Below are 24,405 nucleotides of genomic sequence, written 5' to 3'. Positions count from 1 at the left end.
AACCCATTATCCAACCACTAAAAATATATCTGGTGGCAGTTTATACCACATTATAAACTAATTACACTAAACTGAATGACTTACTAAATATACTGAATTTTAATTAATTCAATTTATCTTCTCAGAAGTAGTTTAATCTAAAAAGTATGTTAAACTTATGAAGGCGCATTTCGAGTCACAAAAGTGTAGACAACATCACTGAGGGCGACAATCAAAAGAAAATAAAATTCAAGATTCAACAGTGACGTTATGAAAAAAAACAACAATAATTCAGAAACATTTAAAATTTATTGCCTCTATGTATCTCTAATAGAAAGAAAACTCAGGATGTGACTCCTAATGATTGCAAAGAAATTATGCAGTGAGTAATTTTGATGACAAAAGCAAAGTGTTATTATTATAATAGACCCATATTATTTATTGCCACATTCGAGACTTGCCCTCTCATATTGCTCAAACTACAATAAGTAATCAAGCCGCAACTTTCTTGGATGTGACTGAATTCACAATGGTAGCAAACTCAGGACCCTGCAACTCCACAACATCATCTTGTAAGTATAAATAATAACCTCACTTCCTTAACTCATGCTATCATTATTTTCCTCAAACAAACTATGTTTGTACCTTCAATGAAGCACCTCCAACGAGAAATCCATCGATATCCTCTTGCTTTGCCAGCTCAGCACTGTTCCCTCCATTTACAGACCCTGAAAACAGATCAATTTTATATTCAAATCAGTAGTACATCCTCAAGTTGTAAATATACTGAAACTAAACCAACATTTTGCATAGACAAGGTCAGGGACAATCTTAATGTTAACAAGATATGTTCTGCACAATATCACTAAAGGACAAGAAGTTCATTGTGAGAATACATGATTCTGCTATGTTCTTATAGAATGCATCATAAGAAAGAAAGTTCAGATGGAAAACAACGAGGGTGGTTGCAAAGTTACTTAAATTGAATAAACATGCAACCTTATTAAACCATGGTATATGTTAAATTTCCATAACACAGTCAAAAGTTCACAATGCAACTACAGGTACAACAAAGGATTTACCTCCATAAATAATTCGAGTTTTAGATGCAACTTCCTCTGAGACATTCTTTTTCAGCCAATCCCGAAGAGCTACATGTACTTCCTGAGCCTGCTGGGGAGTGGCCACTTTGCCAGTTCCAATGGCCCATACAGGTTCATACGCAATAACAATATTGTCCCAACTAGGAACAGCATCTGCATATAACCGACAATGGATTTTATGCAGAAAATCAGAAACCCCTCTACCCTTTTGTTTTTCCCAAAAACACAAACGATTTTAAATGGATTATACAGGAAACACAGCTTGCACCTACCAGCATAAGCCTTCAATTGCTGAAAGCAAACATCAAAAGTTTTCCCTGCTTCCCTTTCTTCTAACAATTCTCCAATGCATGCAATCACTCCAAGACCCTGGCCCAAAGCATAGGCAGCTTTCTTTCCTATAAACTGCAGTTCACAATGTTCAGTTAATATCTAAAATCTTTATCATCTCTAGCAAAAGTGTTGTAGAATTGATTTCTGAATTGCTTTACCTCATCCTTTTCTCCAATAATATGTCTTCGCTCAGAATGTCCAAGAACAACCCACTTGCATCCGATATCTTTCAGTTGTTCAGCACTACAAAAGTCAGATTTTTAACAACTAATTAACTGAATTAACTTGTTAAATTGTAGCAGATCGAGGACCACCAGAAAACAATAACATATTTGGTTTAAACATTGGAATCACATTGAAAACAGCAAGGACAGTTTGAAAATAAAAGAACTAGTATCTGTAATCATCCAACGAGACAAAAGCTATAATTCAAAAAACAAAATGAAACCCTGGATTAATTAACACTTGACAGGAAAGAGCAAGCTAACCTGATTTCTCCGGTGAAAGCACCACCTTTACCAACCCAAGAGTTCTGGGCAGATATTTCAATCCGGTCTGTAAGTGAGCTTTTCACTTGATCGATGTACAGAAAAGGAGGTGCAACAACGACATCTGTACATCTCAAAATGAAAATGCTTGTGATGACCAAATGCAAGTGATAACTTTTCAAGGTTATTAAGAAAGAGTTTTTGAACTTAAAGAACGTACTCAATACAATTTTTTGAGGGACCAGAAAACAAGGAACCTCTCCAACTGTGGATCATAGGTTGCAAATTTACTTATACTTTCAAACACACCAACACACACAGCACACACCAAACAAATAGTGCATATTGACCTTATTGTGCATGTGCCCTAAACCCCCTATGAGGAGTCATCATGTATAGTTTGGTAAGTTCGATGAATCATGTTGGTGAGTTCCAAAGTACAAGGGAGTTCTCTCTGCAAATGACACATTGTTGGAAGGGGGTTCCATGAATTTTGCTACTATTTGGTACTGGGAATGGACAATAGAGAATTATGTCCATTTCCTTTTGACACAATTAATTTGATCATTTCCAACCAGAAAATATATCATCATTTTATCAGCATTTTGCAACCAAACCCCAAATGTGTCATTTTGCACTAGCATACAGAGAAAAAAATCATGTTCAAACTCAATGAATTATTTTTAGTTTTAGGAGTAGGGAAGAAGCATAACATAATTTTTTGTAGTCTTCTATATCTTTTAGCAAGAAACACATAAATAAAGATTGAACACGTCTCACCAACGTCGGGCTCCAATTTTGCACTGTTCAAGTCGGCGACAAGCTTACTGATGGAATCTTTTGTTCCGTTCTGAAGAAAACAGCAAAAATTAGTGAAAATCAGATAGAGATATATGCAGAGTCTACTGAACTAGTAACTGATTGAACCGTGAGAACCAATGCTTCATTTGTACTTATTAGCGGTTTAGCACATAAAACAAAAGAACAAAAACTACTGAACAATGCAAAAAGGGCCTGTTTCAAATAACCTGGTAGAACTGTAAGAATCATTTCATTATTCTAAAAAAATAAATAGGTCGAAGCGATAATTGATGAAGTATGAAGAAAAGGAAAAGAAAGAGTCCCTTTAGTCCTTTAATGCAGAGTGCATTCCTTACAAGAGAGGTATGGCAGATGGAAACAATAAGTTCAATACTTAAAAGGAAAAGTGATTGCATAGGTTATTTACTCAAAACCAAATCATAGACCAAGATTTATGGTGCATAATTTGCATTCCAATAGTGTGCTGTTATAACACTCATGCTAAAATAAAATATAACATCAATCAACAACTCAAGTACTGAATCACCAAAACTAAACATAGCATTGTAACAAAAAATAGCAAGAAAAACAGTTTGAGGGAAAGATACTTACACACTTCCAGTTGCCCCCAACAAAGAACTGCAACAACGAAGAAAGGCAGAAAAAGATCAATACACCAAATGGCAAATGGATAACCAACCACTAAAGATAAAGCAATATATAACACAAAAAACTTATTTTTCTTTTAGAAAAAGCCCCGTCTACTTAGTGGTTAATAATGCATGGATCCTAAAAGGCTTTGATTGAATTGCGCAAACCCAACCCAACCCAACCCATTGAAGAGAAATGCATTCCCCACCGAAATCACAGAGACAAGTTTTATTTAACGATCAAGGGTAATGATGAGAATAATAAAGTTGAATTATTTAAAAAGAATAAAAGAAGAAGCAAAAGCACCTTGCCAGAGCCGGCCATGGCGACGACGGCGCGTGAGGGTTTGGGAGGAGAGAGGGATAGGCGAAGATTGGGGTCGAAGGCAGAAAAAGATGGAGAATTGAAAGAATCGAGCTTGGGGCAGGGGCGGCGCAGGCCAATGTAGAGTTGCGAAGCCAGTGATGTTGAGGCTGCTGCCATGGGAAAAGAGGATGAAGAACAGCAAAAACAACAACAGTGTTCGGCTGCGGTCGGGGTGAGTGCGAAGCTAGTAGTAAATTTTAAGGTTTGGATTAGATTTTGGTTTTGTAGTTTGGTGTTGGTTGGTGAGAGAGTGTGTTACTTTTTACTGTTTTACTCTTTTAGCCACCTACCCACCAAGTTAACTTAAAGAAGGCCATGGTTTTCTTGGTGTTGAATTGCTGAGTTAAACTATGTGGTCCCTACACACGAACATAGCAGAGTAATCAGGTCCAGGAACAAAACAAGACTCTATTCACGCACCATCCATCACCACCACAAGATAAGAAAAATAGAATCAAATGTTTTTTCTTTTTTCAGAGAACTTTTATTATGTGACCACAAGAACTTAAATATGGAATCTTTTTAATAAAATATGAATATATATTATATTGCTTTTAAAGTAATGTAATGTTTACGGTCACTAACGGCCTTAAAAAACTAGGAAAATAATTATTTAATAACTTGGTTTCTGTACTTTGATAAAGATATGAAAAGAAGAAACAAATAAGGGATTGATACATGAGAAATGATAGGTTGACACCCACATTTGATCATTTTTTTACCATCTTAAAATTAACTTATAACTTAAGATAAATTAACTTATAATCTATGAAGGTGGTAAATAAGTGGTTAAATATGGGTGTCAACTTATCATTTTTCTTAATATATATATAAAACAACTGATCTATATAACTAATGAGTAGCGATACGCAGAAAATTCTTAAAGATTAAATATATATTTTTTCTTGAAAATTAAAATTAGTTTTGTTTTCAAAACTTTAATATAATTTAATTTTTTAAATTATAAATACGTAAATTTAATTTTTTTAACTAAATTTTATTTAGTTTATTGATTATTATTTAAAAAAATTCTTTAATAATAAAAAGAATAACAGAAAAAAATATAATGTTGACAAAGTTTTTGCAATTTACAAGGTTAAATATCAATGTTCAAAAATTAATAAAAACAAGATGATATACAAGAGTATATCACATTAAATTATATTTAAAACTAATAATTCTCATTTTTTAAATATTTTCTAGTATTTTTGTATTTGATTCTTAGCCCATAAATACTCTGGATAAAGAAAATTGTAGTTAAGTAATATCTTTCAATAATACTTTTCATTTCTGGTTCTTTAACAGGTAACTTGTTACCATTTTCTTATTTGTAACTTTAGTAATTTAAAATATACTAAATGCGTACATGCAATTATGTGTAATTATCTTGGTATATAGTGAATATTATGTAATCCTTAACACACATGTATCTACAACTTCATATTTTGAATTAAAATTGTGAATTTTATATTTGATTAATAAATATATTTTACTAATATTATGATGAAACGGTATTAAAATGTTACATATTATGTTTTTCATAATATCTTTTCTTAACTAATTTTATTAGGATACTAGTTATTATTATAAAAAGATTATATATATGGAATCTCAGTTGAAATTATCGTATAGAATAAGGCATTAAGTTTAAAGTGTCAGTTTAGATATTATCACTTTATCTAATACATAGATGATTCACGGATATAATTTTTTTTAAAATTATCAAAGTGTGACTTGACAATGACATTAGAAAATTCGATTAAAATTTTTACTAATTCTAAATTTTTCTTTTATAGTTTTAGCTATCATCACTCCTAGAAATTTGTGTGGAAAAAAAAATGCACCTTATCCTAATTTGATAAAGTGAAATTGTTTTGATGTTTGACTTGATATTGTGTTTGCAGTTTTGGTGGTGACACGTATTACAAAAACTCAAGAATCTAAACGAATGACTCAAGTTGACCCGAACTAAGGCCCTGGTTTTGGTTTGGTTTTTTCTGGTAAATTTTTTTATTGGTTTATTTTATTAGTGGGAATTGGTGGAGAGTTGAAATATAATTTTTTTTTCTTTTAATTTTGTTTACTTTGATTCAGATGCTTTAAAACAATTAAAAAAATCTTTATCTTTTTCTTATATCCTTCTAACGTTTTCTTCTTCTTTTTCTCTTTTCTTAACCCAAAGCAAACCAAATAAGAATAATTTCTTCCTTCCTTTAAACTTAATGACTTGTTTTTGTGATCTGCTGGGTGGTTGTCACCTTCTATATTGCCAATTATCCTTTTTATTTGTTCTTTTGATCGTTACAAGACCAGTCACATTTTGCAAATATCTCTTTTTGTTCTTTTTGTATTTTCTCCCACACTTTTAGTAAAGTTTGCTAATTATTATTATTATGAAAGAAACACTTTTGTATCTTTATATTTTAAAAATAATAATAATTATGGTTAAAACAAACAATGAATGATTTGTGTTGTAGGGTTGGGTCGAAATGCGAATAAAATAAAAAATACTAATGAAATTGTTGAGAATGAACAATATAACAGATATAAACTTGAATACACCAAAAACGTATACAAAATAACTTATTTATTTACAAATAGTTGTAGACAAATTATTATCTGTCTCTTATGCCACTAGCTTAACTTAATGTAAAAGTGTATTGAGTTCATACCTACCAAAACTCCGTGACAAATATGATTGACAATAAAAATGCTTAGTTCTAAATATAGTATAATAAACTCAAAATATATATTATAAATAATGTTTTAGTATAGACTTTTTATCACATAAAAATTTTAAGTTAATGCATGTATGAAAAAGTTATAATGAAAAAAAATAAAGTAATTGTATTTACATTGACCGGATTCAAACAAGAAAAAAGGAAATGGTTTAAGAATTTTATAGAATGCTCGAATGTTAAAAATAAATATGTATAATGAAATAATGACATCATTTAGTTGATGATGCGAGAACACAATAAATAAATATATAAGTGATTAGTTTTTTAAAATTTTTATTAAAAAGTTAAAAATTAATAAAAATTGGCTCTTTTGAGAAACAAAACAACAATTTTCCCGTTTTTTTTCATGATTTTCTTTTTTTTTTTCTCTCCTCTTCTCCTTCTAGACAGGGCTGGCAATGTGTCCGCCAAAAAAATGTGGGACAGATCAAGATATTAAGTATGTTGGCCTGTATATCCTGCAGTCTATTTGAACTGGCCCACGACCTGTATAAAAAAATTGCATTTGTTTATATTGATTACCTTCTTTCTAGATTTGTGCATGAACATTCCAAATTTGTATGAGTGGAAAAGACAAGTATTTGTACTTTTTAATGTGCTAACATTTGAAAAATATATCATGTATGTCAAAGTACGAATATAAATATATGATGAAAATGTTGAATTATCAAATATCATCCAACTCTCTGAACTCTTTGCTTAATTTTGTGAACTTGTTAAAGTTTCTCAATTTGTTGGAGATTGAAAGTTTTATCATAAGAATTTTAAAAAAACGGGGTGGGTCTAAACGAGTCGGGCTGGCTCGCATTGTCACCCCTAACTCTTAGAATCCAACCCTTCCTTTCCTCATTTTTGGAAGATTGAAGCAGTGAAAGTAAGAGTTTTGTAACAAACCGTACAATATGCTCTTAGCAATTTATACATATAGGTAAGTACCATTTGCCCCTTTTGTTAGGAGTCAATTTTGTGTTCTGGATGAATCTTCATCCCTTGGTTGTCATGAAATCACAATCTAATTTTATTAGAGTTTTGTTGTATATAGGACAAGTTTAAATAGTATGGGAGTGCTCAAGAAAGATGTTGGTAGACACTCCTTTAAAGTAAGGGAAGATAATTTAATTGAAATTTTAAGGTCTTATTGTTGAATTAAAAAGAAAAAATGGTATGAATGTTGTCTTTATATGCTTGCTGAAATTTAGGAATACTCCTTATGAGAAAGGTGATTTTTATCTAAATTGTGAAATTATAATATGTGATGAGAAACTACTCTTTGAATTGTTGTTTGTGTTGTGTTTTTTTGTTATTAATAGAGTGAATATGAAAGTACTGTTATTAATAAATAAAAGTACTGTTATTAAAGTTATTCTATCACGATTTTTCAATTTGAAATAAAATAAATGAAAAAATATTTTTAAATAAAAAAAACGGTTTGTGTGCATTAAAGAGAGAGAAAAATAGAACAATATTTTTTAGTCTATACAAAATTGTTTGTTTGTTTAACTTTGTTGTAAAGTCATCTTTTAAATAAAAAAGTTCAAGAACGTGTAACAATTCAGTATTTTTAATATAAGATCAGTTCAGTTTATTGAAATTATTCAATTCTTCAAAATAAATTTTTTAGTTCGATTTAATAATTTTATGCAAATTTTCTTCGAAACCAAATTATCAACGATATTAGAAATTGCAAATTCGACAATTTGTATTTGAACAGCGAAATATATAATTTTAAAAATTTTAAATAAACATTTTAATTATGTTTATTTAAAATTGTTTAATTCTTATTTGAATAGAATATTTCAATCAACACTAAATACAAAAGTTATTATTTTAATTTGTAGAAATAAAAAATAATTATAATACATTTTAATACAAAATTTGGTTAATAACTACGGATAAAAACAAAATGATTGAGAAAATTTTAACAAACATTAAATAAGAAATAAATAAGAAATAGAGCTATCTTATAAACCATATTAGTTACAAAATATTCTATATCAATTATATTAGTTGAAAGTTTAAGGAGCCCATGATTACATGTATGTTTTTATAAGTTTCTAGTTGCATGCGTTGAGAGGGAGGAACTCTGTTGCGCTTCTTGCCTAAGCGAGTTTGTTTCGTCTAGACGAGAATAGCATAAGCTCGCCCGGGCTTCCACTCGAAATCTCGTTTAGGCGATGAACTTATTTTTGAGCGACGAATCCTCTTGCTAAGGTGAGAAGGTCTTGCCCAAACGAGAATTCGTGGAAACTTGATAGGCTCTATGCTCGAGTTGTCGCTCATGCGGAAGATCTCAACTTTGAGCGATGAGCAATCTCGTTCAAGCGAGAAGGTCTCGCTCAAGTAAGAACTCGCAAAGCCTCCCCGTGTTTTCTGTTTGCAGTCTCGCCTAAACGAGAGAGTCTTTAGCTTTAGCGAAAGCCCCCTCTCGCCTGAGCGAGGACTCATGGCTTGAACGAGACGGGTGCAGGGACGTGCTCTAACACTGTTCTCTTCTATGTTTTGGGTTGTTGGTGGCATGATTAATTGGTTTACCTTTTCAAAGCATGAAGTATGATGTGGAGTATGTTAAAGGGGATGAAATGAGATTGTTATATGTTGTGTTTGACATGAAATAATTATGAATTGGTTGGTTGGTTGGGCATTACCATGAAAGTTTAATGCTTCAAGATAACATGTGGATTTGGTATGAGAAACATGGATATAGTGTGAGATAGACGTAATTTCATGAAACTCTTAGTGAGATTTCATGGTGTGGTGTTGTAGTGTATATAATTAGATAAGGATTCAAGTAAGGATTGCATCCCGAAATCCTAAAGAATTAGTTAGTCTCACCTAGAGCAGCCTAATTCAAGTAGTGAGAGTAGCAGGAGGCCCTTGTCTTTGACATGATAATGGCCTTAAATTATTGAAGGCTAACCTTGTGCGTGGTAGGGTGAAACCCATTGGTAATGGTTCTGCAGAGTAGTAGAGACCACCACAAGTGCAGACATCCAGTGAATCTGATTTTATTACATGTATCCAAATAATTGAGTCATAGAATCCTACTTATTTGCTATCACATGATTGTATGTCTATTGTTTCGCATGTTTATGATATGTTTAATTATCTGCTTGTCATAACATGTTCAAATTTTCTTTTTTACTCTAGCGTACCCTTCGTGCTTGTGTGGTTGCCTTCTTGTGTAGTTTTTCCTTTTTGCAATGATCATCAAATCTTTAGTGTGAACAGATATGGAAACCTCTGGTGATTGCAGTGATGGTGAGAATGTTGCAGTCTAGTCAAGCATGAGTTGGCTTTCGCTCATTGGAGCATCTTTTGTGGGCACTTTTGCCTAGTTGGTTTAATTGCTCTGTGAGCAAATGTGCACTAAATTTGCACTAAATTTATTGTCCTTTTTATATTTTGTTTGACATTGCTTTGTGCCTTGACTTCCCTTCTAATATAATTATGGATGATTGTATTTAGTGGATTCTTATATACCATTTATCTCATGCTCTAAAATATGACTATGCGACTTTTGTTCTATTTAAATGAGATGTTACAACTAACATCAGACCGAAAACACAATGTTGGTACAAATAATCTAAACAACATCAATTATAATATTTATGGATGTTAATTACCAAAAAAATATATATTTGACATTAATTTAAAATATTTTTTATGCTAAGAAAAAAAAATCCAAACTAATATTTTAGCATGAGAAATAACATTGGTCAAGGTTGACAAAAAAAAATTAACACGGCTGATAACAACTAAAAGTAGTTATATATTGACTCTAGGTTAACAAATTATTACATTGGCATCAATGAAAAAACAAATTCATATTATGATATCTTGAGTCAAAGAAAGAATATGAAAAAAAAACACACACACATGAATTTGGAAGAGAAAGGAAATTAATTATAAATATTTCAAATAGTAAAATTATATTTTTATGTATTTTTAAATCTTTCTATATGTAAACAAATAAGTTTTCATGGAATTTTTTTTTAAATTAATTACTTTTTTATCGTAACAAAAAACAATGAACGGAAGGGGGAAGAAATGTTGAAGCAATTGTAAAGGAGAATAAGAACCCTTAATTAACCAAATAAAAGACACAAAATAAGAAAGATTTATAAATATTTCCTAATCTCACGACAATAATATTGTAATTAATTTTAATGACTAAAAATATGTTTAGAAATTAATTTCTTAATAAAAAATTAATTTTTTTATTTAAAATTTTGATAAATAATGTTAGTGATAAATTCAAATAAAAATTATTTTAGTTATCAATTTAAAGATTAATTATAATTTTTTAAAATTACTTAATTATTAATAATATTTAATTTATAAATTAATATCTAAATTGATTTGTATAATAACAAATTATTTTTTTTATTAAAATTTATTTTTATTTAAATATTTTATTGGCCGCATGATTTTGTAAGATTAAAGAAAAATGAGGATCAGAACATATATGTATAATTTTTTTTTTCTCAATCTTTTGAGCTCGGCTAAAAATGTATGTTTATGTCAAACCTATCCATTTACAACTGAATTTAACAAGTCAATAAGGAATTTATACACACAAGAGAAAGAAAATAAAAATTCCACTGCTGCCATATGCAGATATAAGATATTGATTTAGATGATGTGGTGGAACATATACATCGTATCATGGACAATATATAAGTTGATCAGTTCATACCAAAAGGAAAAAAAACACTTAATTTAGAAAATGGCAAAAGAGTGAGTTAAAAGGTGACGTGATTTAAGCACAGGAGGCAAAAGTATAATTTTTTTCATGCATGTTCATTAGTCGCACGGTTTCTTTATTACTAATTATGTGCACTGGTTTGGTTTCTGAAGCAAGGTGGATAATGGCTACCCTAGTTGCTAATCTTCCGATCCATTTTGCAAATAATATATAAAGAGACGTGAATTACATCACTTCATCTATTTACCTGTTAAACAATCTGACACCTTCAAAAAGGCTTATGTACGTGCGTCTGAATCACCTAACAAAACTTTCTTATATCAAATTTGCCCAATTACATTTCTTCATTCATACCAACTTCAGCAACATTATTTACCCGTTAAAACCAATATGATATCTTCAACATGTTATATATATATATATATATATATATATATATATATATATATATATATATATATATATAAAGAAAAATTATTTTTTAACAAAGTTTTTTTTGACAAACTTGTAATAATTGTTAGGAATTCAAGTATGATTTTAAGTCTCACATTCGTTAAAAGTGAGAAAGTAAACTAGTATATAAGAATAAAAATCCATAAATTCATTATTTTAAGGTCTTGTTAGAATAGTGTTAATGTCTTATGTGGTTGGATTCAGGTTTTATTGGTGTTGTATTATTTAAGTGAAACTCTCTCTGTAAACCTAACAAACAGTTTGACAAAAGTTCCGTTAAGAATGACGTAAAAAAAATTTCTCAAAATATAATAATTTATGCATAAATGAATGTTCACGAACTCATTCACCTCAGTGTAGTGTAATGGTTGCGATCACTATGACCATGTCCAAAGCCGACTTTACTATTTTAATTCTTTTACAGAGTACCTCTCTACATCAATAATTCCATAAGGTGAAACATCGAACTAGGTCAACCACAAACGAAAATCGAACTTGCTTTCTCCCACTGTCTCACAACGTAAAATATTCCATGTTGTATCTTACAAAAATCAGATAGTAGAATGATTCTGTTGATTTTTACCCAAAGCAGGAAATTAACAAGCATAACAATGAGAGGCAAATTGGAGAAGCTGAAAGTAGAAAGATTAATTAATTAATTAAAGAAAACTTCAAATAAGGTTTCTCCTTAATTAATTACCACCAGACCAAATCCACAACCACTTCTTCTACTTCTTCTACTCTTGGCACTGTATAAATACCCAAGCACATGCACCAAATCTCTCCATCAACAACATATCCAAGAGCTAATAATCTCTGTGGCACTCGGCATTCTCTCAAGAAGAAAAAAATCTCCACCGTCCTGAAACATGCAGCGAATTTCGATTGCAATTTCACTAATATCCATTTTATTATGTTCCGCTATATTAACTAGAGCTCTTCCTGATGAACCTGGTAAATTTTATTGCTAGTTTTGTTTATGGTTAAAAGTGTACCTTCTTCAAAATTGTATATGGAAACGTCCAATCTTATGCTAAGCTTCGCAAATTATTACATTTAAAAGATTGTAATACAGCATATAAGCTCCATAAGAGACATTGAGAAATGAAAAAATAAAATAAATATTGGTGTTGTAAATATGTTTTCTTGATATGGTGCAGAGTTTGGTTACGATGAAGATAGTGCAAATGGGCCTCAACACTGGGGCGATATTAAAGAAGCATGGGCAGCATGCAAAACAGGGCAAATGCAATCTCCTATTGATTTGTCCAGAAACGATGTGCAAGTGATTCCCAAATTATGGGGTCTCAAATATTGGACCTATAACCCTCAATATGCTACACTCTCCAACAGAGGTCACGATGTTGCAGTAAGTAGTTAATGGTGGTTGCTCATATTGCATTAAATACCAGAAAACATAATATGTCATGTTTTCCGTTATGTAACTTCAACGACCATTATCTTAAAACCTATACTAAATTTGACTTCTGGTTAAAATTTTACGTTGTCATTGAAGTCTTAAATGCAATGGTTGCAGGTGGATTATTTGAGAGGGGATGCGGGCTCAATAGACATAGATGGATCATCTTTTTCCCTCGTACAAATCCATTGGCACTGGCCCTCCGAACATACCATCGACGGCCGGAGGTTAATTAATTTCCCTTCACAATCGCTTCTTATCGTTTTCTTTCTTCTCAAATATAAAAATACTCTAAATTCTTCATATTTTTTTTTTTTAACAGTCTTTCTTTAAAGCTTTATGAAGTAGAAACTGACTTCGTCAAGAACATATATAATTAACCAACGATGATTAGTTCAGACTTCGTCAAGAGAAAAAGAGAGACAATCTTGTCATATCATTAATGTTTTACTTGAAAAAATTTGTCTTCATCTCTTTGGTACCTGTTACAGACAGTAGTGGTACTACTGTAGTTGTTTGATATGTACTTTGATGGATGTTATGTTCTGATTTCGGTGTTTACTATGAGTAGGTATGACTTGGAGTTGCACATGGTGCATGTTAGCCCACAGCCTGATGGAACAAACAAAACTGCTGTTGTTGGTGTTTTGTACAAGTATGGTTCTCCTGATCCATTGCTCTCTAAGGTACGTACGTGCAAAAATATTTACGATTGATTAACGAAGAGCAAAAGTATATGCTATGTTGCATGGATAATATATTTATACATTACTTTCAGGTGGAACAATACCTAGGGGACATTCCTAAAGAAAATGAAGAGGAAAGTATCGGAGAAATTGATCCCTCAGAGATTATGAGTGGTAAGATGTTCTACAGATACATAGGATCACTCACTGCACCACCTTGCACCGAAGGCATTATTTGGACCATTGATAAGAAGGTATACATAAATATACCTTTTTCTATACATTATCCTTCTTATTCATAATTAAGTTCATATGTACGTATATAATGCTTTAACACCTTCTAATTATTCTGCATTTTGACCTAATTTCATTAGATAAGAAGTGTTTCAAGAAGACAAGTGGAGTTACTGAAGGATACTGTACTTAAACCTGTAAGTAAATTTCTTCTTCTGAGTAAAATAAACCCTAATTCATAATTAAGTTTTTATTCCTTGAACTTCATCTTGAATTAATCTTTGTTATGTACTCTCTCCCACAGTATGCTCCAGGGAATGCAAGGCCACTACAGCCTCTAAATCAGAGGAACCTACAGCTCTACCTTTCAAAGAAGCCTCTCTATTAGTTTCAGCATTGCTCTATTTTTTTTTTTCTTTTTCTTTATTATTCATTTTACATTGGTCTGCTTCATTCTTTTTATGTAAAATAAGCGTTTTCCCGAGTGGAAGCGCATAAAAACGAATAAGTATTTTCAATTGATTTTTCCTGTATTTTTTTGACATTTTTGGGATTATAAATTTTGTTGACCGAGAAAGAACAGTTATAATTGGTCATTTGGCTTATCTAATTTAAATTTAGTGGAATTATGGCTTTTGAACTTTTAAAATAAGTAATTTGATTTCTTTTGTTAATAATTTTATACATGGAAACGGATATTAAGAACACAAAATTTTGAAAGAGGTCCAAAGTGTTATAATGATCGAAAATAAGACTAATTTATAATATATAAATAAATAAAAATCTAAATTCTTAAATTAATTTTGTAGATTGTGTTAGGTTTAAAGTTCAATTTTTAATGTAATGTCATAATAATAAATTAGAATTTATCTTAATAAAATTTGTTTATTGTCAAGTTTACTATTTTGCATATTAACAAGCCACTATCAAGATTAATATTATGTATGGCCAAAATTAGAGAGATATAAATAGTGGTGGATCTTGTTCAATATTTGTGAGGGTGCTAAAATATACTTAAAATTTATATATTTAATTATGGATTTGTAAGATTATTGAACTCAATAATAATTGAATCAATACTAAAACTTTTAGTTATATTTTATTTTCAATGTAAATAATCATATTGTCAGCAAAAATTTCATCTTCTATTTTATTTTGCAATCTTATTTTGATAATTTTCATTGCAGAAAATTATCTTTCTGATATAGTTGTAGAAACAAGAAGAGTTAAAATAAGACGAGACAGATTAAAAAAATCAATCAAGTAAATGTAATTGACTTCCTATTTTTGTCAAAGATTGATTTTTTCTATTTTCTTCCAAATAAGGGTTAGCCGATCTTAGTCCTACAGAATCCATTTGAACAGTTAGAATTTGACCCGATTTAAGGTGTGGTTCATTTTTCGTTTGAACTATACATACATTTTCGCAAATAAATTGACCAAGACTTATTATGGAAAACGTTTTTTTTTTCACAATAATTATGATGGAAAAAATGCCAATTCAAATAGAATGGATTTAAAAGGATGTTAATAGATAGAATAGATTTATAAATGATCTCGTTTTCGTCTATTAAATAATATTTTAATACTTGAAAAGTTTCTTTTAATTTGTCAAGTTGTCCGTTTTTATTTATCGAGATCTGATTCCACCTTATCACTTCTAAATAATTAATTTATTCTTTTATTTCTTCATCAATATACTTATGTTTTAAAAAAAAAAGACTAAAAGATAATTTATCATAATCTAAATAAAAATTGTGATACGTAATTAATAAAAGAAAAATATATGATAATCAAGTCACAATTAAAAACCAGTTATTAAAAAACATTTAGTGCATTGTTTTTTCTTCTATATTTATAAAAATGAATATACCAAATGCTTGTGAGATAAAAAATAATATTAATTATTAAACTAATATTTCATTATCGATGGAGAAAAAAAGAATTACTTTTTTCTTCAATAATAGAATAAAACATACAAAAATGAGAGCACAAAATAATGAATTTGTGTTCAACTTTCTTTTTTTTCTTCATAAAAAAAACAAAACAAGTAAAAGTCTAAAGTAGGTACAATGTGTGAGAAATCCAAAAAACAGTGAGAGAGAAAATAAAAAATATATTAATAAATTTGTTTATTTTTTATTAAATTTAATTTTGTGCTTTATTATTTATTAACATTAAATGTTATATTTTATAAAATAAATAAAATGATACCTATTTTAATTCTTATCAATTCCTAATATAAACTTTTATTAAAAAATTCCAAAAATTTAAATTTCTTACACATAATTTAAAAAATAAAAAACAAAACAAATTTCATATAACAAATAAAAAATTTTCAAAAAAAGTTAGGGGTCACGACTCCCCTATCCCTTCGTTGGTCCGCCATATGTAAATGTGTAAGTAAATAAAGAAATAATTAAAAAATGAAAAAAAGTAAGATCAAAGAAATAAAATGTGGGAATAAATAGGAAAATTACAAGAATAATAAAATCTATATTATGTCAAATCATATTGTCTAGCTTATTAAAAACTTTTTGATGAACAATATATTACGGAATGTGATATGAATGTAACATAATATGATAACAATAAACTTTAATTTTATCCAATGTAATACTTATCAAATAAAAAATCAAATTATCCGATATAGAATATTTTACAAAAATTGTTGTTTACTTATAATTATTTCTCTTTAGTATTATTAATCCACTAATGCAAAATTACGATTTTATGACGTCTTATTATTTTGATGATTATAAGTCTCTTGTCATAGTAAATAATTCGGTGTTAAAATTGTAAATACAAAAAATCAATTATGTCAATTATTTTCTTTAAGTGACATAATAAATAGTTATTATATTGGTTAGAAAAATAATCGTCAATTTTTATAGACATTCATTTTTCTTTATGCTCGCTGTTCGTGTTTTTCCTTTCTCTCTACATTTAGATTTTTTCCTTCCTTGCTCTTTATTCTTCCTCAACCACTTTTCCACGCACCACCCCATTATCGTCATTGACATGAGGTACAACAACTCCACCACCATCAATCCAAACCTTCAAAATTCATGCAAAGTTGAAGATGGATGGAGGTGCAGGGATACATGCACAGGAAGAAAGAGAAGGAGAATGGTGATGTATATGATTTAGGGCTTTTAATATAAATTTAATGGGTTAAGTTGAGGATATCATGTTTTATAGGGGTGCAGAAAGAAAAAAGTGAGGTGCAGGAAGAAGTATCCGGTGGTATGTGATAGCTCCACAATACGCTGTACAATGCAAGGCCCATAGCTACAACCGAACGATCCATTTTATTACATCGGTGCATCAATGCCAGGTTTTTCTTTCTACATCTCCAAAATTTCTTCTGTATCTCTAAAAGATTTAAAATTCTAAAAATATTCTTTGATCATTTAAATAAAATCACAAACATCACACCTTAAAAATTACTTTTAGATGTCGATTCTCAGAAATAAAAATATATAATAAATTTATACTTAAAAATAAAATTTCAAAAATTAAAATATATTATCGAAAATCAATTTAAAAAAAAAAGAAAACCTCTCGATGCCTGATGCATTAGAATACTTGGAAAGAAAATTTGATGATGCATATATACATGCATGGCAGCATATCGCATGAAATGAATTGCCATTAATTACGTCTTTTGTGAATGACAATCTTCACCCTCACCTGCCTCAAATTGGGGATATTACTCATTACACTGTCTCACATATACTGGATCCCACATCACTCTAACAAAGTCAAAAAGCTCAACATTAATTGTCGCAATCTGTACCAGTGCTCTGCATCTTCGCAATCTGTACCATTACTCGGTCATATCAAAAAATAAAAGATAAAAATTAAAAAATAGAGTCATAATATTATTGTACTAAAATTATTATCATATTTACTGTAATTTTTTTTAGGATTAAATATAATTTTAGTCCTTTTATTTTTAGTGAATTTTAGAATTAATCTATTTTGAAATTTTAGACCAATTTAGTTCTTCATCTTTCAAAATATGTAGATTTAATCATTTTAATCAATTTTTTTTAGGTTTATTTGATGTTTCGTATGCATTTTAGGATTGTATTTAAGTTGTTTATACTGTTTGACACATTTTTGCTTTAATGTTAAGTCAAATACTATTATAAAACGCGCTTAAAATGTCAAATAAACTTAACAAAAAAAATTGATTAAAACGACGAAATCCACGTATTTTAAAAGATAAAAGACTAAATTAGTTTAAAGTTTCGAAATAGACTAATTTTAAATTTTACTATAAAAGTTAAGAGACAAAAACATATTTAACTTTTTTTTTTTTTATCCTAACGGTCATCTTGAACTGTATTTCTCTTTTACAACTTATCATTTATACAGTAATGGTCAACATATAAATAGTTATTAGTGATAATCAGTGGTAATTATGTTAACGTGATAGAGAAAATGTAGGATATAATTATGAGTTTTACTACCACCATAAACGTTGCTTCAAGTGTCAGTATGTTGTCCATCAACAATTATATTCCTTAATGGCTTCCTAATTCAAACAAGGAATCACAACTCACGTTGAAATTGCAACTATTTAGGTAAATGTCATGTGGGATAATATGCATACAAAAAAGATTCGGTTTCCTAAAATTCAAATTCTCAACGTGAAACATAAATGGGTGTATTTTGGAAAATAATATTGGCACGTGGTCATTTGTGGAATTCTTTTCAAAATGGATTTTTTTGTTGAAAAAAAAATCTTGTTTGGGTATTTTTTTTTATATTTAAAATGATTTTATACTTTTATTCTTATCTCTTAGTTATGTCTTCCTCTTTATTTATTCTTGATTTCATCCACCTCACAGTCGTGGCAAGGTTCTATTTGAAAAACTTATTTAAGATTATTTAAATGTATCAATTCTATGAAGTAAATACTTAAAAAAAAAAACTAAAATTGCGAGTACATGAAGAACAAAAAAGCAATTTCCTCGAAGTTTTTTATTTTATTATCTACACGTCAATACAAAATGAGTTACCTAATTGTCAAAACCAAAACACATCATTTTGAATTTTAGTAAATGAGTAAGGCCCACACTTAAAGAGGGTACCAAACTGTCTGAAAAAAAAAACAATATAAAAATAAAGAAGCTGTATCTGGCAGATGTAGAGGTGTTTTTTTCTACTTTACATATAAGAGACGAAAAGAATATATATATGAATGGAATATGCAGCAGATATTTATTTTACTTTCGCAACAATTTTCCGGCGCCATAAAAGCCATTCTACAACAGTTTATAAAGGTTTTGTGGGATAATATTAAAAAGGACAACACTTTGCAAAGCAACTGTGTGATTAGTGTGTAGTTCATATAGATACGTACATTAAATAGATACAACTTACAATTTTCTTTTGTGGCTTCTTTTGACCTTTTTCTTTAATGTTGGGGCCATAATATGTCACCAAAAGAAAAGGTTGAATAGATAGTGTATGCACTCTCAAAAGTTCACTGCATGTCATTCCCCATTGATTTGGGTAATAGAATTTCCAGAATTTATCCCAAGTTCATGAAAACTGATACTTTCACAACTTTAATATACAGCACTTTTAAATCCAATCTAATCCCAATATCTGTTATTATATTAGTTTATTAAATGGTTATTCCAATCCAATAGTATAATAATATTAGAAATATAAAATAAAGTATAACTTTATATTTTTCAACATTATTTTGTACTTGCGGTTACGTAGAATTATTCTTAAAAAGTATCTCAAAAGGTGAAAGAGATATTTAAATATTTTTAAGTTTCGATTTTTAAACGACATAAGATCTAATAATATATGGTAAGAAGAAAAATAATTTTCTAATATTAAGAATTAACAAATTAAAAGATATGTTATATGATTACTAGTTTTGGGTTTATTTAGTATTAGTTGTTTGAAACTGCTTGATTTAATATTGAAGATAATAGATTATAGTGAATTTGTGAGAAAATATTGAGTTTGGCTTATACATGGTTTATGTTTTTATAAATTCAAATAAATTTATTACTAATAAAATAAGTTTATGTGATAAAAAGAGTGTACGTGGGATATTTCACTCTACTTCACATAATTAAAATCAAAGAAAATGTTAATCAATATCGTTAGGTACTGGTTAAAGAATTATTAATGTACATTGATATTATTATTTTTATATTGAAAATTGAAATAATTATATACATTAATTAAGATAGTATAAATGCATTTTACAAATTTTTTAAAGATAAAAATACCCTTTTAATTTTTAGACAATAATTTTTTGATACAAAACAAGGACCTTTGAAATTTTTAAAGTCTTTATTCAAATTGATACTTTAATTGTTCCTTTTTTTCATAATTTTAGATGTTCAACACTATTTTTTTTTCTGATTTTTCTGTTAATTTAAACTTTTTTATGTTTAGTTATATTTAATTTTTTGCAACACTAAAATATATTTATTTTATATTTTTATTGATGAGTATTAAATAAAATATTAAACACACATGTACACCGGGCATTTTTGTCCTGTAATTAAAATAAAATTGCATTAATAGTTGTTAGGTCAAATTTTAGTTAATATCACACTTAATTATGTAATTTTGTAAAATACCGTGTATATTAACCATCTTTAACGAGTTTAGGGCACTAGTTAACTAGTTAACAAGACCTTAAAATAAATTCATATTTTTAGTTATTTCTCCTATTTTTTATTTTAAGATTAAGAGCATTTTTATGCGCACTAACTATAATATAAAATTAAAGCATGCTGATGTCCCATTAAACATATTGGTTGCATACACATACTTTATCAACTTTGAATCTTAAGATCTTCTAAAGATATTAAGTTTTGGCTTAAATATGTTTAATTGTTCTTGTAAGACTTACACTTTTTTAACTTTTTATATGTTGTTTTCATTTCTTACAATTTTAAGAAATAACTTATCTATTATAATTAAACATTTTTCATTCTGGGATCCAAGTTTTAAATTTAATGTCATAACTAAAGCTAATACATTGGGAATGATGTTTTAAGAAGTATTCTTTAATTTTTTGAAGGTTATAGGAAATAATTTTCAAGATAAAATAATACAACGATAAGGACAAATAAGTAGTTAAAGTTTAAACCTTACCACACTTTATCTAGGGAGAAAAAGCAGTCTTCACTAGTTTTGATATCTTAAAAGAAATGAATCTTTAACTATGAATTAAGAAATACTTGCGAAAAATTAAAATATTGGTTATTTAAGATAATTCGTGAATAGATAATTTGAAAAGTTTCGTGAATAGATGAAGTAGGAATATAAATAAGTTTGTATTTGTGTCTGCATTCAAAATCAGCGCCTTGTTACATGGATGCTTGAGCTTTCAACCATGCCAAAACCTCGTAACCTGTGCGGCCCATACGTAGGTATAGGTCCAAAAGTCAAAAGCCTACTTCATCTTCTTCCATGCATTCATCACCCATTAACGCTCAGAATTAACGAAAAATCCAGTACAAGTATATTCATAAGAATTTCATACGACATTTTTAGTTTGTGTTTGTGTGTGAAAAAACCTTACTATGAAAAAGGAAAACAAGAGAGATCCAAATTCTCTTTAATGTTTATGTTATAGCCTTATGGAATGGTGATTGGATAAGTTTTTTTTTTTTGGAACAGTGACACTGTGACAGTGTCTGTGTCTACCTGTCCCGCAAACAAATGAAGAGACCATTTCCTCGAGAGCAGGGTGATTCCTTGACAATGCGCGACCCTTTCTTCTACTTCTCTCACTCACCGCTCCCTTTTTTGCCTTTTTCCATCAATAAATTAATCAAAAGAACCACTCTACAATCATTATTTTTCACCACCACCGAACATGCTAAAATACGACCACGTATAATTATAACCATAGTTATACACAAAAGTTTGTTTATCCCTGTTTCTTTTCACACTGAACCTCGTTCGTTAGTTATCATTGCAATCACTCACTTTCCCCGCTTATTAATTCGGCTAAACCAACACTAGCTAACACTTTTGGACAACTTGCCATGGTACAGTAACTAGCAACTCCCAGAGTGACTCAGAACTGAGAGCATTGCGCAACCAAAAACAGCAACCCCATTTTCATCAACAATGCTCCAGACAACCTGCATTTTGCTACTCTCACTTCTAAGTTTTTTTTCACCACTTGGAACGGCAATGCTTAACCTAACTCTTCCAGGAGCACATCCAGACCCCGAAGCTGTTGCCCATGAAGTTCATAGGTACATACATACCTTCACACTATGTATACACTGTATACTACATGCTATGCTCATAATCGTAGTTGAACTCGATAATGTAGTTAGTTTGTACAATATTACATGAATATAGAGTAGATCTGGAAAAAGGGTCAGGTTTCATTGTTAGTTGTACCTTTTATAGGGGATAGAGTTTTGAGCCTTGTTTTGTTGTTGTGTAGGAAGGTTAATGCTTCGATTGCAAGAAGGGAGATGTTATCAGTGTCGGAGAGAGATGAGTCTTCGTGTCTAACGGGAAACCCCATTGATGATTGTTGGAAATGTGACCCAGACTGGCCCAACAATCGGCAGAGGCTAGCTGACTGCGCCATTGGGTTTGGTCAGTATGCAAAGGGAGGGAAAGGTGGTGAGTTTTACGTGGTGACTGATTCCTCTGACGGGGATCCTGTGAACCCAAAACCTGGGACGCTGAGATACGCTGTGATACAGAACGAGCCACTCTGGATCGTCTTCCCCAGTAACATGATGATTAAGCTGTCCCAGGAGCTGATTTTTAACAGCTACAAGACCATTGATGGACGCGGTGCTGATGTGCACATCGTCGGAGGAGGCTGCATTACTCTGCAGTATATAAGCAATGTCATCATACACAACATTCACATCCATCATTGTCATCCCTCAGGTCTCTTCTTTTCCTCACCATAATCATACATTGTGGATTCAATGAGAATAACAACAATTATAATAATGACACCAAATTGGAAGGTTGTGAAAAATGATACCAATTTTCTTTTTCTTCTTCCAGTTGGGACATCCTTGTGTCGTTGGGGCTTGATAAATAGATATTTGTTTTGGAGGGTTTTTGTATAAAGTTATAAAGTATTTGGAGATTGGTTTGCTTTATATTTGGACAAGCTTTAAAAAAGTAGTTGTTTTAGTAAATATTGGAATCAATACTTTTTTTATTCATGGGATGAGAAACCGATTTTTTCACAACAATGGTAGGTAGGGACTCATTACATCGCTATCAGATTGGATAAGTTTCTTTAATGATCATACCTATATTCTTTGATAGTAGTAGTAGTAGCAGCAATGTTAGGGTTGATTCCTGCATTTTATACCTGGTTAGATTCCAACAGCTAAAAATTGAGTTGGGCTGTGCAGGGAACACGAACGTTCGGTCAAGCCCGGAGCACTACGGATTCCGGACATTGTCGGACGGGGATGGAATATCTATATTCGGGGCGAAGGATATATGGATCGACCACTGCACGCTGTCGCGGTGCAAGGACGGGCTGATAGACGCGGTGATGGGTTCGACGGGGATAACCATCTCGAACAACTACCTCTCCCACCACAACGAGGTGATGCTCCTGGGCCACAGCGACGACTACCTCCCAGACTCCGGCATGCAGGTAACCATCGCCTTCAACCACTTCGGGGAGAAGCTGGTCCAGAGAATGCCCCGCTGCCGGAGGGGCTACATCCACGTCGTCAACAACGACTTCACGGAGTGGGAGATGTACGCCATCGGTGGCAGCGGCGAACCCACCATTAACAGCCAGGGGAACCGCTACATGGCACCCCAAAACCCCTTCGCCAAGGAGGTTACGAAACGAGTGGACACCCAACAGTCCAAGTGGAAGGGCTGGAACTGGAGGTCCGAGGGTGACATTTTACTCAACGGTGCCTTCTTCGTTGCGTCCGGCGAAGGACTCGAGGTCAAGTACGAGAAAGCCTACAGCGTCGAACCTAAGTCCGCCGATCGTATCTCTCTTCTCACCATGTCCTCCGGTGTTCTTGGAAATGCCAGGTATCAATCTCTCTATATATTATCAAATTCTTGTTTATCTATTTGTGAAATTGTGATTGAATTCGGTCTCACCTCACAATGAACAGGGACAACAACCTCGGAATGTGGAGCAGAGGACCTGGTGATGAATCTACGGAGTCCGGCATGGAATACACCGACGAAATGTCCACCACTGCAACAATCATTCCACCGTCTCTTTTCCTTCTCTTGTTGTCTTCCACCACAATCTTCACGGTTATTCTATAGCAAAACTAACCAACCATGTCACGCTCTTTCGTTTCTTTTCATTGGAATCAAAAAACTGTCTGCTCCTTAAGTCTAATCATGGATCAGGCCTAATTAAGACTGTATATATTCATTCTCCTTCACTTTCATACTTTTCATTTGCTTATTTCACA

The 24,405-nt window shown here is 30.8% G+C and overlaps 3 protein-coding genes across 3 annotated transcripts; 2 read left to right on the top strand and 1 right to left on the bottom strand.

Annotated features, from left to right (window-relative positions):
* Positions 1–222: 222 nt before the first annotated feature.
* On the bottom strand, positions 223–3,932 carry LOC114176414 (triosephosphate isomerase, chloroplastic). The gene is made up of 9 exons (XM_028061493.1): positions 3,662–3,932; positions 3,317–3,343; positions 2,684–2,753; positions 1,904–2,027; positions 1,574–1,658; positions 1,355–1,487; positions 1,062–1,235; positions 625–707; positions 223–528 (listed from the first exon to the last, which is right to left on the bottom strand). Exons 1-9 carry the CDS (start codon positions 3,836–3,838, stop codon positions 472–474), a joined length of 930 nt encoding a protein of 309 aa, XP_027917294.1. The 5' UTR covers positions 3,839–3,932; the 3' UTR covers positions 223–471.
* An 8,466-nt stretch (positions 3,933–12,398) lies between these two features.
* On the top strand, positions 12,399–14,556 carry LOC114194983 (alpha carbonic anhydrase 7-like). Its single transcript, XM_028085382.1, has 7 exons — positions 12,399–12,574; positions 12,781–12,989; positions 13,158–13,267; positions 13,612–13,726; positions 13,819–13,980; positions 14,101–14,157; positions 14,265–14,556. The coding sequence occupies exons 1-7, from the start codon at positions 12,490–12,492 to the stop codon at positions 14,346–14,348; spliced, it is 822 nt and encodes a 273-aa protein (XP_027941183.1). The 5' UTR covers positions 12,399–12,489; the 3' UTR covers positions 14,349–14,556.
* Positions 14,557–21,699: 7,143 nt separating this feature from the next.
* Positions 21,700–24,390, top strand: LOC114187185 (probable pectate lyase 12). Its single transcript, XM_028075352.1, has 4 exons — positions 21,700–22,218; positions 22,416–22,876; positions 23,359–24,007; positions 24,094–24,390. The coding sequence occupies exons 1-4, from the start codon at positions 22,088–22,090 to the stop codon at positions 24,251–24,253; spliced, it is 1,401 nt and encodes a 466-aa protein (XP_027931153.1). The 5' UTR covers positions 21,700–22,087; the 3' UTR covers positions 24,254–24,390.
* Positions 24,391–24,405: the final 15 nt, after the last annotated feature.

This window comes from Vigna unguiculata, chromosome 1 (genome assembly GCF_004118075.2).
Source record: "Vigna unguiculata cultivar IT97K-499-35 chromosome 1, ASM411807v1, whole genome shotgun sequence".
NCBI classification, from domain to species: Eukaryota; Viridiplantae; Streptophyta; class Magnoliopsida; order Fabales; family Fabaceae; genus Vigna; species Vigna unguiculata.
This window is presented reverse-complemented; position numbering and strand designations above follow the sequence as displayed.